Source organism: Siphateles boraxobius, unplaced genomic scaffold (genome assembly GCF_051911475.1).
Source record: "Siphateles boraxobius isolate OS27281-9 unplaced genomic scaffold, OSU_SipBor_1 56, whole genome shotgun sequence".
Taxonomy (NCBI): domain Eukaryota; kingdom Metazoa; phylum Chordata; class Actinopteri; order Cypriniformes; family Leuciscidae; genus Siphateles; species Siphateles boraxobius.
The window spans coordinates 12,284,044-12,303,266 of NW_027509182.1; the positions used below are offsets into that span (position 1 = coordinate 12,284,044).

At 38.2% G+C, this 19,223-nt stretch overlaps 1 protein-coding gene across 4 annotated transcripts in view; it reads left to right on the forward strand.

The window, feature by feature from the left end:
- pappaa (pregnancy-associated plasma protein A, pappalysin 1a) overlaps positions 1-19,223 on the forward strand; it is a 124,781-nt gene that overhangs the window by 3,600 nt on the left and 101,958 nt on the right. For 3 of the 4 annotated variants that reach the window (XM_077206779.1, XM_077206780.1, XM_077206778.1), the window contains exons 2-7: positions 508-800; positions 1,813-2,582; positions 6,472-6,617; positions 7,210-7,503; positions 8,749-8,941; positions 11,074-11,195. In XM_077206779.1, the coding sequence (XP_077062894.1) occupies positions 508-800; positions 1,813-2,582; positions 6,472-6,617; positions 7,210-7,503; positions 8,749-8,941; positions 11,074-11,195 (1,818 nt within the window). The remainder of the gene's footprint in view (positions 1-507; positions 801-1,812; positions 2,583-6,471; positions 6,618-7,209; positions 7,504-8,748; positions 8,942-11,073; positions 11,196-19,223) is intronic. The other variant, XM_077206781.1, reaches the window with a different exon arrangement.

The following is a 19,223-nucleotide window of genomic DNA, read 5'->3' on the forward strand; positions in this document are numbered from 1 at the left end:
AAAAAGTGCTTAGCTTACACTGATCTTCCATAATGATGAGATAAAAAATTGACTTGCACAGCAGATCAGATCTGAGATACATTTCAAGCTTGACCGGTTAGGTGACATCAAAGGAAGGACATTTATGTTTCAAGATGGTCAAAACACGGCTTGACATAGACAACATACTGGACTGTACTTTTTTGTTATATAAACTTGCGTAATGCATTTAACCCCCAAAATCCCTAACCCAAGATAATATTTAAGTGTGCCACGTGCAAAGTATTCTTTTGATCTTGGACTGGCCCAAAAACAGCAACAGCCTAAATTGTACACACTACTAATTCTTGTTTTTGGGTGCTTTGTTCAGTGGCGCCTTTATGCAGGTTCATGTTATTTGCTGTTCCCATCCCTTCCTCATCTTCTCTGTTGTTTCCTGTCAAAGCAAATTTTGCTTTATTGTTTCCTGACTTGCTGCAATTGTATTTCCCTTCTGATGTATTTGTTCTTGTACATTCTCAACCATAGGTCTCTTCGACAAATGCTTCTATGCCTCCAGTGATCGGGGATGGCTGTTGGGAATTAAAGCTGTGAGTGAGCAAGGAAACCGCGACCCGCGTTTCTTCTTCTCCCTTAAGACGGATCGAGCACACAAAGTTACCTCCATTCAGTCGAATGCCCGCTACCTGCCCAGCCGCTGGGCACATGTGGCTGTGACTTACAATGGCCTCTATATGAAGTTATATGTCAATGGTGCTCAAACTGCTGTTAGCAGGGAACAGTCAGGTGATGTCTTCAGCCCCCTTACTAAAAAGTGTAAGGTAAGTTTAATTCTTTCAGCCTTTCAGAATTTAACTTTTTCCACAATATCTTGGAGAGTCGCACACAACAAAATTTTTTTTTTAAAATATACATGTTTGTTATTAGTTAATGGTGAAGTGTGTAATTTCTGTTTCTCTAGGTGAACCAAACAGAACTGCAGAAATATAAATATTTTTCCAAAAATAGGTTTTCCAACCAGGCTCATTGGAAAAAATGTGTCTGTTGGCAACATTTCTGCAAAATATTACTTTGCTTCTTGCACATTTCGTGACCTTTCCAATGGTCTAGTAAGTTGCACTACGTGTGCATTCAATTTGATCCAATTGGCTGTTTGGAAATTAAATGTCCGATGAGTAGCGCAAAAAAGTTAATACTCTATTGTGTTTGAAAATAATGTTCCACCTACTCTAAACCTAACCGATAGTGTTAAAAGGATAGTTCATCCAAAAAAATGAAAATTCTGTCATCATTTACTCAGTCATTGAGTTACTCAACTCAATGAGTTGTTCCAAACATGTACAGTATGAATTTATTTAACCAAACAGTTAATGAGCACTATTGACTTCCATATAATATTTTTTGCCATAATATGGAAGTCAACGGACCCATCAACTCTTTGGTTACCAAAGAGTCTTTTGTTTATAGCAGAAAGAAATACATACAGGTTTGGAACAACTCGAGGGTGAGTAAATAATGACAGAATTTGTAATACAATGAAATCAGTGAATTGCAGTGAGTTTTTGAAAAACATGTAGGCAGAAGCACCTTTTTCTAATAAGCCTGTTGTTGTTGAATTGATGTTATTCCAGCAAATTTTACTGATAGCACCACAATATACCCAAATCAGCCTACCAAGGTCTAACTTATAGAGCACTCCATATTTAACAATGGAGTATTTTATCAGAAAAACGTTACACTCTTCACCTTGCCAGATCTTACATAATGCACATACTGTATGCAAATACATATTAACAGATAAATGTAACAGACTGTTCTGATCTAAAACTCAAGGTGCTCATGGTGGGTGGAAATGCCTTGAATCATAACTACAGAGGCTCTGTGGAACGTGTCGGTTTGTGGCGACAGGCTCTCTCTCAGAGGCAAATCATGAGGGACATGCATGGACAAGAGGACCCTGAGGACCTGGTTGACCTGGTGATCCGCGAGACCTTTGAACACCCAGCGCGCAAATGGCTGGCAGTGAAGGATGGCAGTTTCCCGATACCTGATGAGGGTTCTCGTGCTGGGTTGTGGTCTTTGGACACCACCCTGGAGCCTCCAGCCTGCGGACAGACGGTGTGCGATAACACAGAAGTGGTGCGCAACTACAATCACTTCTGGAGTTTTCGTCGCCCCAAAACAGTACGATACCGTGTTGTGAACGTGTTCGACGACTTCCAGCGCAAGCCCACAGTCACAGATCAACAGATTCACCTGCAGCATCAGCATCTGAATGAAGCCTTTAGCATGTACAACATCAGCTGGGAGTTGACTGTGCACAACGTCAGCAATTCCTCTTTGTATAACCGTCTGGTGCTCGCCAACTGTGACATCAGCAAGGTGGGCGATGAGGATTGTGACCCTGAATGCAACCACACCCTGACTGGCTTCGATGCTGGTTACTGCAAGCCTAGGACGCGGTGCCCTGAACATAAACAAGGAAATGGCATCTGTGATCCAGAGTGCAACTGTGAGAACTATGGTTACGATAATGGAGATTGCTGTAACCCTAGCATCACCAATGTGACCAAGACCTGCTTCAATCCAGCTTCTCATTTAAGGTAAGAGCTTAAGATCAGCTGTGATTCGTGACACCAACTTGTTTAGTAAGCTGCACAAATATTTCAGATATTGTCACAAAGTCAAAAAGACATTTCATAGTTTGTTGGGGTGAGTGAAGAACAGGGCAGATAAAGGGCTTTTATTTTACATTTATTTTAAAGGCTTTTATTTGATTTCAAGTCCTTCCTGTGTGTTTTTTTTTGCTTCAGTTAAATGCTAAACGTGGATAATTAGGGATTTAGATATTATAAACATTTGCATTATGAATTTCTGCTTCGAAACAATGTGTATTGTGGAAAGCACTATACAAATTAAAGCACCTTGACTTAGGTTAAGGTACATGTAGTGGTGGGGTCCGTTGGCCTACACAAGCTTAATTTCAAGTCCAGGCATAAGTGCAACTTTCCTAGTGGCTTGGCTTCACATTTGTCAGTCAACAGTGAATAGGCACGTAATAGTAGTCAAATTTGCCCCATTTTAGGTCTTCTTTTTTATCTTCAGTGTATTGCCATAAACAGTTCTGAAAAATTGGCAGTTTATTTTAGGTTACATTTACACGGCGACGATATGCTTGAAACGGAGAAGTTTTTCCTTTGAGTTTTCCACGTACAGATGTCACCATTGTCAAAACAATGCCCATTCACACGGATCCGCGAAAATTACTAAAAACGCTGTATTCTGCTGCCAGGCCATTAGACGATGAAACATTCTTGACTAAACACGTAATATGCATGTGCATGACAACATCGTTTTCAGAGATTCACAGTTTTTATTGTTTACACGGAGACCGTTTACCAAAATTTGCGTTTTCAGGCACCTAAATAATGTTGTCGTGTAAAGGAACGACCAAAACACATAAAAAGTTTTAGGTTTTTAGATGAAAGTGGTGTCGTGTAAACAGCCCTTTAGTGTGCAGTCCGGTTCCAGGAGGGCCACTTTCCAGCAGATTTTAGGTCCAACACACCTGCCTGGAAGTTTCTAGAGATCCTGAAAACCTTAATAAAATGGTTCAGGTGTATTTCATTGGGCTAGAGTTAAGCTCTGCTGGATGGTGGCCCTCCATGAGCAGAAATGGACAACGCTGGAAAAGAGCAAAATGAGGAAGTACAGATTCATACCACTGCTTCCTCTTGCTATGATGAAGCTAAACATTTCTTTCAAATCTCCAGATCAATCTCCACACTTCAGTAGCATAAAAAGTTTATTGAAAGGGAGAAGCTGAAGAGCATGTATGAAAAGTGGCGATGTCTCTCTAGGTTAAGGGTAGCTCAACTTGCCATCCTGCAGAGTTTGGCTCCAACCCTAATCAAACACACCTGAACCTGCTAATATATGTCTTCAGAATTACTTGAAAATGACAGCAAGGTGTGTTGGAACCGGGTTGGAACTGAAGGGTGCAGGAAGGTAGCCTACCCCTGCCCTAAGAAAATCACTTTTTCACGTTTTTTTTTTCATTGATCACCCCCAGTACAATCGTGACATCTCTATGAGTTGAATTAGGTATGTTAGATGATGGAGACATCTAACATCTGCAGTGATGGGGGCCAGGACATGATTGTGGGAAGCACTGGTCTAAGCAATCTGCAAAGGCAATTGTGGTTTATTACTGTCTCTCACAACTCTTCATTTATTACAGTTGGATGTTCCCTCCATGAGCACTTCAAGATTTTTTTTATCAAGGATTTTGTCTGGTCCGTTGTATGATGATTTGCTCCAAGTTTTAAACACCACTATTTTCGCCAAAAGAAAAAAAAATTATCCAAGGAAATTGGATTTCTAAGTCTGAGTACCTGAGGCCACTGGATAGAAAGCACAACATGTTTACAATTCCACCAGAAAGTAGATGGTCTGGTTTAACTTTTGCTCTATGTGAATGGTGGCAGTGTTCATCTGTTTCAAAAAACAGGTAAAGCCCAAGGACACATCTAGTAATCAAAAGCTATGAGATTTGTTTTAAAGAGGATTTATTGCCTTTAGAAGTAGTTTTTTGGTGCCGTTTTATTTTAGTTGGGTGGACTACAAAGTAGAAACCACAATTTCAAGTAAGCTTATTTCTTGTTTAGAGTGGTCTCCAAGCAACTATTTTGTTTTGAAATTGTAGTCATAAACGATTGTTTACAGAAGTGCACGCAGCTTCATGGGAGAAGTTTAAACATTCCATGTTGTTAGAAAATAGTCAATGAATCGATAAGTGAAAACTACCTTTTACATCTTTGTTTTGATCTGTATGATTCATCCAAATATTCCAGTACTGTCCTTGAATTTCGTCACGCCTTAATTAAGCTTCTCGTTCAAGAGAAAGCAATGTTTTGTATTAGCCGTTTTGAAGGCTTTCCAGGCCGCAGAATCGCATCCAATGGTATTCCTGAAGCTCTTTAAATGACTCTGTGTGCGGGCTATGAGGTGACATCAGTCACAAAAAACACGCAGGTGGTTTTTCCCAAATATTATCCCATCACAATCATCAAGAGACTGTTTATCACTGGATATCCAATCCAGTAACAGAAATCAGCAGTTGGCCAATCCTGAGAATTTAATGGAAATATTGCAACTGATGGATGAAAGATGGTTTAGAAAGATTAGAGTGAGAAGAAGCAAAAGAAGAATTTTCAGATAAGCACCCCAAGTGGTTGTTTATTTTGTTTTGATTATGGGACGTCTAGGGAGACAGACTGATGGCTGCACTGCGAACATTCGTCAACATTCCGTCTTAATTGTGGAATTCTGGAAGAACACTGCGCTACATGCGTGGCACAACAATGGCTGTGTGGTCAGAGGTTTATTTTTGTAGACCCGAAGCCTGTTACCACTTTTCTTGTTTGGAAATCTAGCTAACAAGAGACATCGGGTTGGAGTCTCTGAAAAATGTGAATGATATCTGCTTAAGTTGTCTAACATGTTTTAGGCATGTGCTTTTTAAGTTATTTCTCCTTGCTTTTTGAAGAATGTATACAGTGCCAGATTGTTATTGCAAGCAAACAGCCTGTCTGTAGAGAGAGAGATTTGTGTTTTTACATTCACAAGCTCACTGATCGGATCTGACGGCATATACCTTGGACACAATTGTGGTTAACCCTGAGCTAAAGTTAAACACTTGTGTGAATCCTCACCATATGCACATGCTGTACGCAGTAATTCATCCCTGCATTTGTAGAAGTGCAATAAGAAAAATGTCTGTCATGGCTTTGGTCCAAAGACTAGTCACAGGTGAAAGGTGATACTACGTTATCATTTGGCTCTGTCTCGACGTCCATGCCTTCCCCATGGCTATTGTGTCCGTTGGGTTAATTGATGAATGGGGTTTTCTGAGCTGTCACATGGGGTCATCTCAGGGAGGTCCTTCTTCAGGTGCTTTAGAGTCGTGTGAACTCTAAGTGCTAATGAAGCCCATAAACATAACATAACCTTAACGGTTTAGCCCTAATGGAGTGCTCTTGTGTAAAACGAGCTCTTAGCATGTTAAGTTAAAGGAGCTACACACTCATAAAAGCACCTGCCTCTGGAAAGACACTTACATGCGCATGCCTGGTTTGGTCTGCTAGCTTGCTGCTAAAACGTTAATGCTGACCAGACTAGGGAAGCAGAGAACAAGGTTAAATGGATTCTTGAAAGCGATGTTAAGAGTTGCTATACAACTTCTCCACAGGCATAGTAGAGAGAGTGCTAATGAAAGAACAAAACTTAGTGCTGATTGCTGTTGCAGATAAAGAATGTAATGATAATTATAATGATTTCATTAATGAAACTTTTTTAGCCAAGGGCCAAGATTTGCTTTTTTTTCAGCCACTTTGCAGTGAGGGAAATGTAGATTCATCGGTGTGTCATAATGAGTGTCAAATAAGCAGTGGATTCATCAACCAAATAAATGATCTCCGTCTCTGGCTCCAGGGCCTATCTGGATGTGAAGGAGCTAAAAGAGATCCTCAAGTTGGACGGTTCAACGCACCTCAATATCTTCTTCGCTAATTCCTCAGATGAAGACCTGGCTGGAGTAGCTACCTGGCCATGGGACAAGGAGGCACTGACACATCTAGGTAATGAGAAATTACTACATAAGCATAGTCCAGGTCAAGAGTTTGAATTGCGTTCCTGCAGTCATTTAATGCTGAAAATATCACTGTCACAATCTATTCCTATTCCTATACCTATAACATTTCATTTCAGATCGTAGAACCGTTGGCACCAATGGTCTCTACGATCAACTTAGCCCACAATGCTTTCGGGCAGACTGATTAAACAAATCGGATTTCAAAATATCAGATCTTCCAACAAGAGCTGATCTGTACCAGATACCAGTGAAACTATTTGGATTCGGTTGACAGTGTAAATGCAGCTTTCACTAATTCAGATTCACTCTGTATAACTTCAGTTTTCTACAAAAACTAAATATGCTGAAAAAGAAAAGTTGAAGGATAACCTGTTGTGCAGTAGATCGCAATGCAAGTGCAAGGGTCTAACATTTCAAAGGAAGTCATTTACATGACATACAACCAAACTTAAGTTTGTTTGACTTAATTGCATTTGTATTTCAAATAACATAGTATAAACTACTGTTACAAGAGACAAGTATGAGTATTTAAGTACAAGCACATCAGGGTTTACACTGTGTTTCTTCTCTTTTCATAGGTGGTATAGTTCTGAATCCGTCTTTCTATGGTACATTTGGCCACACTCATACCATGATCCATGAGATCGGTCACAGTCTGGGACTGTACCATGTGTTCAGAGGCATCTCAGAGATCGAGTCCTGCAACGATGCGTGTTTAGAAACAGAGCCCTCGCTGGAAACCGGAGATCTCTGTGCAGACACAAACCCCACACCCAAATACAAGCACTGCAGGGACCCTGAGCCTGGCAACGAAACGTGTGGCAACCGCAACTTTGTTCACACACCCTATAATAATTACATGAGTTACGCAGGTAAGAACAAATACATGGAAAATCCCCTTTCTCAATCTGTCTTTTACTAAGTAAATCACACGGCCAAATAGTAAACAGATATAAAATACTGCTATAATTAATACATTGACTTATTCTTATTCACCTCAACAGTGTGACTTCTTAATGACTTCTTATTGGTCAGAAACTTCACCCCTCTCTCACCTCATGCTTGTAGCCTGCTTGAAGAGCACTGAAGGCTTAAAGCATTGGTAGACATTTCCAAAACTACTAAATGGGATTTTTGGGATGTGCACAATAAAAGGAGACTACAAAGCATCCATACATTTTGAAAATAGCATTTTAGATATGGTCACTAAAAATAGGGCTTTTATCCTTTTTTGAATAATCAGTCTAACATTTTACTTAAAAAAAGTCAAGCAAAGATAAAAGCTGAGAGGGTAGGGCTGTGAGGTTGGAATAGCTGGTGAACTGAGTATCATTTGCATATCAGTGATAGGAGCCACGTGTCTTTATGCTCAGTGAGCTTGTGTATGTCGAGAAAAGGAGGGGACCAAGCACAGAACCTTGAGGCACCCCAGTAATGTGACCTTCTCTCATGGAAACTTTAACAAGATCTTATGTTTTATAAGTCTTTATAAGATTAGACTTAAGCCACTGAAGTACCATACTGGTGATGCTCAGGAGGATATCACATGAGGACTACCACTTCTGTAGCTGTATAATTTTTGGACTAAATTCCAAAAAAAATTCTTACTATTGCTAATATCATAGCTAGCATTTTATGTTCCGTTTCCTAAATACATACTGTTAAATAATATGTTCATGCTTTTTGCATAATTGAAGACTTGTTTGTAAAAGACACAAAAAAGTATTCATATTTGCCTTTGATTTTTTAAAACATATTACATGTCTCCTATTTCATCTCAAACAGTCTCTTCACTGACTAACTGAGGGTCTGTGTAAAAATGTATATGATTTTTTTTGCACAGTATATATTTGTTTATTTCACTCTTTATTTTGATTATAATAGTTCTTCAAATGCAATTAATATTTTTGTAATATTTTAAATTATGGGAATTAACTTTTTACTTAAGTTTGTCACACTACTAAAGTTAGTGTCAATTCAAACTGCCAACTGTGAACAATTAAAATTATTGATTTATACAACGGTGTTCTTTGATCTTCTCGACAGGAATGCCTTTTCATGTGCCATGTGCTATCAGAAACTATGTAAAATATCTGAACTTACACATTTTTCCCCAGATGACGACTGCACTGATTCCTTTACACTTAACCAGGTGGCTCGCATGCACTGCTATCTGGACCTCATCTACCAAACCTGGCAACCCGGTTACCGGCCCCCTCCAGTCCCCATGGCACCCCAAGTGGTAGAACAGGAACAAAACTTCATTACTTTAGAGTGGTTTCCGCCCATCTCTGGCCACTTCTATGACAGGTGAACTCAGGTTGCAATGGCATAGCACATATCCTAGGGACTATTTTAAGAATATATGTAGCAAAATATATATCAGCATTTGTTGTGCTCTCTGGGAAGATGCAATCTGATATATTAAAAGACGTGGAATATAAATGTGGACGTAGGCAAAGAGGAGACATGTCTAAGCATGTTCTGTTTAGTAAATATTGAAAGAGGAGAAGTCTGAGACATTTTGTAATAGTTTTTGAGTACAGTGAGAGGATAGATTGCAGGAAGTGCAAAACAACCGAGAATTCTCAGCGTCTGCCAAATCGCTAACACATGCTATCAATTAATAGCGCTATTTCTAAACTGCGTTTAACTGTGTGTCGTAGATACAGTGGAATTGTTCACATTGCCTTCCAAAATCTTCTTGTTGGCACTGGATATCCACATTTCATGACTCAGACCTGTGGAACTTTGTCGGGTTGAGTCTCTTTGTTATTTTGCATCAGTTTCCTTAGAGCTGAATGCAGTCAGAATTATTTATTTGTGGGCCGGCAGACGGTCCACGAGGGACCGTTATGTGAGAGACAGGTGGAATTCACAAAGGCAAGCGGCAGGGGAATCCCCTCAGAGGAGCATGTCCAGACATGTCGCACTGAAACTCTCCACTTAGACCATGTGACATTGTTTACTGTATATCCATATAACATTCTAAAACCACAGTCTGACTGCTTAAGCAGCAACCAGATTTGTCATTGCCCTCTGACTAAAAGTGTTTGAGTCATTGAGGCTGATAAGCGAATTCTCACACCAGAGCAGTCCTGGAGTGTAACATTTTTAAGTAGTGTGACAGTAGCGTAACTTTTTCCAAAACAGTGTACAGTAACAGTTTTTCCAGTAACAACCTTCTTTTTTCAAAAAAAGCAGTGGTGTAGCACAACAAAAACACTGTGATGCATTTGGAAGTCCCTTTATTGAAAGCAACTTAGGCCCTGTTTACACCTGGTATTACGATGCGTTTTGGTCGATCGCATCACAAGTAGACAAGGGAGACAAATAACCATTTACACCTGGTGTTTGAATCTGTCTCTTTTGTCCACTTTCAACCACTTCTGTCCTGATTTCTTCGAGGGGAGGGTCTATGGGCGGGTGAATGTATGTTTTTTTTTTTTCAGATCTTTTAATCTAATGGACAAAATAAGCTTGTGCAATTTACATATGAACACGATCGGAGATGATGGAAAAACACATGGAGAGCAGCAGCTTTCGTTCCTGCTCTGACAGCCGCAAGATCACGCTTGGTACGTTTGTCGTCTTCAAACCAAATTTGGGTCTTTATGCCGACAAAGTTGAAATCCCATCTGGCTAGTGCGCTTCCCATAATGTCTTTTGAAGCTGTTTGAACACATTCAACCACATGAGGGTTTACACTACGAAAGCAATCCGGTCTAATGAGTTTTTGACTACCTCTGGAAGTGGACAAGCTCAAAACGTTTTAGACCCTGTTTACTCCTGTATTTAGCGTCGTCCATTTATTTACTCCTGTATTTAGTGTCGTCCACTTGTGATCGGATGGACCAAAACACCAGGACTAAACAAGGTAAACAATACCAGGTGTAAACAAGGCCTTAAATTGATATTCAAGATAGACACTTTAGCCCTTGTTTAGCTGAACTTGTGACCTTGGCATTGAAAGTGCTCTATTTCTTGACCTTCATTTAGAAATAGTAGATCTTTTTTTTATTTTTATTTTTTTTGGCTTTTTAGAAATATTTAGTTAAAGGCTGCATGATTATGTTTTCAAAGTTTGTGTAAATGTATCTGTTCAAATTCACTCTAATTGAGATCCTTTTTTTGTGCTGGAAACATGGTTTTGATTAAATTAAAACTATATTTACAAATATTTTCAAGACCCTATAAAATGAAAGTTCAGTTATCTGACTTTTGAAATTTGATTGTGTGGGGTCTTTAAAAGGGCAGCGTGACTACAATGAACTATTAGTGCTGATTATATTGATTGCACTATTTTTGGTATATTTATGATTTCTCCCACTCTGGCATGCTTAACAGTTTTTGCCCCATATTGAAGATTCCCATCTAACTTGCCATCTACTTGAATTTGCTGTATCTAAGTTGCATTTTGTCTGTTTCTGTTGGTTTCCTAGAGAACTGGGATCAGTATGTGATAAATGTTCAGAGGGTCACGTCCTTCTACAGTACGCCTCCAATTCTTCGTCCCTGCGTCCCTGTTCCCCGTCTGGCCACTGGAGCCCCAGAGAAGCCGAGGGTGAGTTTATGTACCACCACCATCACATCATTCCTTCTAAACACACTTGGTTGCCTTTTGCTAGTCCTGCACCCAGTCAATGCTTCTTTAGATAATTGATGTACTGACTGCATCACAGGCTATTGCGTGTGTTGTGTCTAAGATGTAAGTGTCAAAAGTCCCTGAATATTACACATTTTTTCAACTTTCCCGATATAGAGAATGTGTCATAGAGTTGATTAACTTGTCTACCGTCTGCATTCCGGATAAGTGTGATTTAGACTCAAGCAAAAGCCTTGAGAAAATATTTGTGGTCTGTGCATGTCCCTGGACAGACGCTTGTGTGCATTTCTGGTCCAGGATTTCTAATACTGAACTGTCTCTGCAACCAAAAAAGAAAACCCCGATGTCTCTGGCCCATTGAAACTCATTACAAAAAGGTCCGTATGTCTCAACGGGATACTTTCTTAGCAGAGTCAAACAAGTGTGCCGGCTCTCCTGGTCAAAAGCATGTGATTGCCAAAGTCTCATGAGTTCATGGCGGCAGCATCCCAAAGGAAATGTTTGTTTTCTGTTGCCATGGCAAATTTGCATCCCAAGAGCAAGATTCTCATTTAATATTCTTCTGGTATAGTAGGGTATTCAAACCTGTAGATCTGCACTACTTGTCTAAGTTTGGAATTATTTATGTTTTTTATGTCTTGAAAGAATACAGTTATTTTGTGAAATAATAAAATAGAATTTAAAATAACTTATTAATATATCTTAAAATGTAATTTATTCCTGTGATGCAAAGCTGAATTTTCAGCATCATTACACCAGTCTTCAGTGTCACATGATCCTTCAGAAATCACTCTAAAATGATGATTTGCTGCTCGTGAAACATTTCTGATTATTCTGTTGAAAACAGTTTTTATTCAGCAAAGATGCATTGAATTGATCAGTAAATACATTTCTAATGTTACAATAATTTCTAAATCATCATATGGCACTGGTGCAATGGCTGCTGAAAATTCAGCATTGGATGAATTAAATTTCAAAACATATTAAAATAGAAAATATTTCTTTAATATTGTAATGATATTTTGCAATATTACTGTTTGTACTGTATTTTTGATCAAATGAATCAAAAATGGTTGGTTGAGCATAAGTAACTTCTTTCAAAAACTTAATTATTATACAAATCTTAATTATTCCAAACTTTTGACCAGTAGTGCACTTTACATCATATTTTAAATTCTATAGTCCCTAAAAGTTTGTTGTTTTGAGAGAACTCAACTCAAATACAGGAAAAAAGACATATTTAGAGATTTTCCAAAGCAAAATTATTGTAAACCTCTTATAGAACCATTCGATAATTCAATGTTGTTGTTTTTTTGTTTTTTGTTTTGTTTTTTTTACAAATAAATTACACCAAACAATTTTCTGCTCATGTTGTCCAAGGACTGTTCTCAGACAGGTGTCTCAAACACTGTAGTCCTGTCTCAAACTCTATTTTCTCTATGTGAGGGTGCTCAAACAAACCGATGGGGTCGATGTTTTGGTTAGCATGGTCCAGTTAATCCCTGTTGGTTTACGTCCCTGTTCAGGATCCTAGTGAAGGATTTCGGACTGTGTGTGTTCTTGTGGCGGCATCAACGTTGCCATGATGGAATTTTCTATGTCTGTGTCCATGTAGAAAAACGTCAGACTGCGAGTGGCTGTGTGTGCCAGCCGAGAAACTGCCATTGAGTTGAATGAATTGCATGGAAGGCTTTCTTCAGGTAACATAGAGCTCATTGAAACAAACAGAGGAATGTTCTGATAGTGAAATCAACCCACGGCTTATAGTTGGCTTGGTAATTTACAGTGTTCTTGTCCAGTGTAGTGAAGAATGATTTAATGCATGTGTACTTTAAATGATTCCTCACCATGTCAGGGCATTGTGACACTGGCTTCTCACACTGATCTCATCAAAGCACACTAGAACTCTAACAACACTTAAATCTTGGTTAAATTAATGCATCCTTTTTCTCTCTTTTCGTTTCTTTTTTTTGCCTCTCAGTACGTCTTATGCTTGTTCTCAGTGTAACTGTGAACAGCTAAGTGAACAGTTAGCTGGCGATGGAAATCTTTTCCTTTATAAATAGTCTGCACAGCTGTGCTGCTCCAGAATTTGCAGACAGCTGCTTTATTAATTATTGTTTGTGAGCATGGCTGGCATAAAATAGCATTGTGAAAGGTATGCTCTTACTCTGCAAATCAGAGCATTCTGGGTTCTTGTGGGAGTTTTGGCTGGTGATATATAGCGTGTATGTTTTTGTGGTCAAGTCAATGCTGTTTTAAAAGCATTAAGGTCATTGTTTGGAACAGAAGGGTGCTTTCACGTTTGCGTTTCTTTGCAATTAAAATTATTCCCATGGTCAGGATGCATTCGTTCATGCCTTTTTGGTGAGATGGTGTCTTGCAGTTTTGAATCAAATAAATTCAGCATTGGTGAGCATAAGCGACTTCTATCGAAAGAAAAAAAAAACTTAATTATTACAAACCTTAGGGAAAGTTACTTTTAAAAGTAATTTGGTAAATATTCTTTATAAAAGTAACTATTTGCGTTACTTAGTTACTTTTTATGGAAAGTAATGTCACCTTTTCTCACCTGAGCTGTGCTTGCTTGATTGTTTTACTAAACAAAAGCACAAAAGTTATATTTTTTGCAAATGTAAAGGCCATTTCACACCGAAGGTGAAATGAATAAGCCTCAGGCTGAAGGAAGTGCAAATTACACCTGTACTGTAGAGGGCGCCGCTCAAACAAACCTTTCGGCTGCCATTCTGGATTACAGAAGAATAGGACACGGGAGAAGAAATGTCATTACTCCGACTGCATCCGAAACGGCATACTTCCCTAATATATAGTAGACGAAAAACTGTATGTGACAAATGAACTATGTTCGAATTCACAGGACTCACAAAAAGTACCCAGATGACCTACTTCTTCTAGTGAGATTCTGAAGTGCATGATGGACACTTTACTATCCCATGAGGCCACAGGAGAGGATTTATGAATGGATTATATTCATACTACACAAATTCATACTATATAGAACATACTTTTTTAGAAGTCGTTAAGTAATTACATATTCAAAATAAGTGCCCATTCAAGAGTATGTGATTTCAGACGCAGCCTCTTACTTTAGCAGTAAAACACACTTGTTAGTGTGGTTGAATTGGACCATCAAGGTTCAGCAGCAAAAACATTGGTTAATAAAATGAGATTAAATACATAAAGTATATTTGTAATATTTAACGTTTAATTATTGCAGGTTTGCAAAATATTCTGAGTTTGCATTTTACTGTTTTTATTCATTTTGAGGAATATTGAATCTGTTTTTGTACATGTGGGATGAGTAAATGCACACCCACTTTAGTCTAGAACTATAATAAACATCATGTTCACACACAAAGCCTCTGAGTTTACTCATGATTACTCTCAACATGCGGACAAGGAGAGCTGTCAGTCGATACATGAGAAAACAAAGTTACTTGCATTACTTATTTGAAAAAGTAACTCAGATATTTTGTTTAAAATGTAAAAGTTACTGTACTTGAAAAAACTAATCTGATTACATAACTCACATTAATTGCAATGTGTTACCCCTAACACTGCCTATGACCGTTATTGTACTTCAAATCACATTTCAAATTCTAGCGCTTTAAGTTCATGAGGCATTGCATTTCCATGCAATTAAAACGATTCCCACGGTCAGGACGCGTTCGTTCATGCCTTTTTGGTGAGATGGTGTCTTGCAGTTTTGATTTATATCTCTAGCAGAAGGAAAGGCTCATTATCAATTGGAGGAGTGTTTCCTCTTCAAAATCCTGCTCTGATGATAATGAACTCATGCAGACAGTGATGGATGCGGGTCAGCGATTGCTGTTAACCTTATCAGAGGGCACTTCACTTCAGAACACATCATTTTACTGAAATGTTCTACAACTGTAGATGGACCGTAATTTATAAGTTCCTTGGTATGACACTCTGTTTTTAGGCAGCACACGTTCACAGTATTAAAAATAAACACACGCGCTCTCTCACACAAACATTAACACTTGTTGCAGTGTTGCGGAGACATGCCTGGGCTTGCCGCTGCTTCAGTGTGTAAACGGCTCTCTGTTTTCCCTCCTGGAATGATGCCCTGTTAATCTCAGTCCCCTAAACGCGCCCCTCTTACGCCAGTACTCATCCTGCGTGACGTGCCCCGAAGACCCCAGCACAGCTGCTTGGCGATCTGTTTGTTTGTGCTTCTTTACAGCGTCCACCCTTTTCTCCCGATGGCATTGCCGCTCCACCTGCCGGCCCTGGAGTTCACAGGGTTTGTGGCTCATGTCCTCAAGCCACTCCTGCTGTTTGTATTCGCAACCTTCATGAGTCGGAGTGCCTCTCTCGTAAATCTTTATGGCCAGGAGAATTATACCAGACAAAGAAGAAAAAAAGCACACAAGAAGGGGGGGAAAAACTGCAGATTGGGGAAAACATAAAACCCACTCTTGGCACTTTAGGCCACAGAAAATCACATGCGGTTTGTGCCGTTTGCAGACAAAAGAGGCAGGCCAGCATTGGATTGAAGGGTTTGGTTGGGCTGATTGAAGAGTGAAAAGAAAAACTCAAAAGATCCAAGTCTTAATGACTAAAAGTCTATCCACATCTGGTCAATCTACATTTTGGAGCAATTTGTCCAGATGTTTGAGGCATGTTTTAATCATGACACAAACAGACAGTGCTCCTTCTCCATGTTTGTGCTCAGATATGTACCCAATGTACGCTACTGTTCAAAAGTTTGGAATAATTAAGATATTTACCGTTTTTGAAATTAGTCTCTTATGTCCCCAAACTGCATTTATTTTGATCAAAAATACAGTAAAAACAGTGTGCATAAGTGACTTCTTTCAAAAACTTAATTATTATACAAATCTGATGTTTGTATATATATATATATATATATATATATATATATATATATATAATTTTTATTTTATTCATGTAATGGCAAAATTTTAATTTTCAGCATCATTACTCCAGTCTTCAGTGTCACTTGATCCTTCAGAAATTATTCTAATATGCTGATTCGCTGAATTTATTTGTATTAATATCAATGTTAAAAACTTTGATGTTGCTGCTGAAACAAAAAAAAAATTGCTGCTGAAAACCGTGATACACTTCCACTGAAAAAAGGAGAGAAATAATACTTTTATTCACTAAGGATGCATTAAAGTGACCTAAAAAGACAATAAAGACATTTTTAAACTTACAAAAAAATTGAATTTCAAATGAGTGCTTTTAATTGAAAAGAATCCTGAAAAAAGTTTGTTTCCACAGAAAATTTAAGTAACAAAAACTGTCAACATTGGTAATCATAAGAACCATTATCAATAATTTAGCAGTATTAATAACAGTTCTTTTAAATTGTAGTGTTATTGTGTTTGACTATTTTTTTATCAAAGAAATTTAGTCTTGGGAAGCATTACCGACTTCGGTAACACTTTATAATAACTGCACACTATTAATCATTAGTTAAGCATTAGTAAACTATTAATTCATAATTTATAAAGCATTAATAGACATTAACAAGCAGTATATAAATACAGATATAAATGCTTTATTCTTGATTTAGAAGCATATCTGTTTGATAATTGTATTTTCCTACTTTATTAATGATCAATTTATCATTTCTAAAAGAAGTATATAATTATTTACAAACCAGTTATTTAGGAGTTATCAGTGTTACCAAGAGGGCTTTCAAACACATTGAAAAATCTAAATTATTTCAAATGTTTGACTGGTAGTGCATATTTTGCTTGTCTGTGTTGTTGTGGACATTGCGTGTACATTGAGTGGACATTGCATCGTCACGCTGTCTGTGCGCAGACAATTTTTCTAGACATGCAAGCTTGTACATGTGCAAATGATTGATCGCAGTAGAAGGGTTCGTTTCGCAGTGTGCATGCATTAAACTTGCCCAGCTATGCTTGCGGCCAATGAAGTATACTTTGAAAGGCTTGTATGATCAACTTTGCGAGAGATAGAGATAAAAATGCATAGTATAATGATTTACTTGTAAACTATACTTAATAAACATTTAAGTGTGAAGGGTGTTGTACTGCTACTGTGTTTAGCGGAGCGATTGTTATAATTGATGTTAGTATACAGTGGAATTTGACAGATTGCTTAACATTTGTACCATGCAAAAATTAAAAGTGGTGGCAATCAGGAACCGTGCTGTAACTATCACACCACATGTGGGGGAGTGCATCGCAGTATACAAAATTCAGTTCCTGTTGCCAGTAGGTGGCGCTCTGATGTGATACACCCATGTGATCAGCCCCTACGAATAAACACACAGCAGAAGTTTGATCTAAATCAGACAATGCACATCATAGAAGATATACGCCTTTTCCTATTTTTTTTTTATTGTTAAAAATGTTGAGTCTTCTGGCTCAAAATAACTGTTAAACAGTCTTTAATTGAGCCTTTGATCTCTTTCAGTCAATCAGCCAGAAGACTCAACATGTTAAACAATAATAAATTCTAAACTGTGACAAAAAGTATTTTTTAATAATGAATATATATATATATATATATATATATATATATATATATATATATATATATATATATATATATATATATATCAAGCATAGCGTCAGTTCTGCCTGGTCACGTTAGTCAAGCTCGCATCAGTGACTCTCAGCTGATCCACGTCATTCTTATCAGCAGCTGATTCAGCAGCGTTTCTCAGGAGCGAATTACCCTCCGCCCTCCCCAGCTCCACCTGTCTCCAGTCAGGATTTGGCATTCTGATTACCCCTGAATCAGACTAAAATTCTCTAATTATGTTGTACATTAAAATTAAATAATGATATGTACAATACATTAATGTGGGTTCTGTTCTGCTTATCCTACGGTGGGTTATTGCTGCTCTCCTGCTCTTATCCATTATAGGCTGACTGACACACACACACGCATGCACACGCGCACACGCACACGCACACACACACACACACACACACACACACACACACACACACACACACACACACACACACACACACACACACACACACACACACACACACACACAATATTTGTGATATTTGCAATATTTATATATTAAGAATTGTACTTATACAAGTATAAGTAAAAATATAAGTACTTATTGTACTTATACTTTTATTAGGTAAGTACTTATGTCTGAAAACATTGTACAACCCTGTTTAAATGTAGGGCTATATTAGTTGGCGATCTAGTGGTAACAATGGTATTACATTTGATTTAACATGTTGACCAAGTTTGATGGTAAAGGCATGAATCCCAAAGAGTATTTTAAACTTTAAACTTCAGTTTTAGTTATTTTAGTACATTAAGTTACAGGAAATGCAAAGTGGAAATGTTGCCTTGGTAACTGGCTGAAACAAAATGTTTAAGTTTTTTAAAAATATGTTTTACTGTACTTTAGTTAACTTTTAACTGTGAAGAAGTGAAGAAAAAGGGTGTTTATTTATAGATTTAATTTGAGTTTATAACCCTGGTCACTATCGGTCACATGGCTCCAGGAAATATACAGCTCACTTTACTCAGAATCTGTTTGCTTATTATCATTATCATTTACTCAGTTTGATCTCAACTGTTTTCACTGGGCTTTTTCCAAAACTGAAGCAAACCTGTGCTCACAGTTCAAGGTACTGCAATTACCTTAAGCGGGATGTTTTCAGACATATAACGCCATCCACCACCCCCCCCCCCCCCCACCTTCCCTTTTTTCCATGAATGAGCACTTTCCTAGACAAGCTAATACCCTGATGGGATTAGCTAATCAAGTGAAAATGCAAGGCACTAATTCATGGGCGAATTGTCAGGTCACCTTGAAAATCAGCCCACCGCTGCTGTGGCGGCTGAACCCTGACTTGAATACCTCCGGGACAGGGTTATTAGTCCACCATGGAGTCATTTAGATAAAAGATGTCAGTTATTCAACTTGTGAAATGACTACCTGATGAATACATTTATTACAGC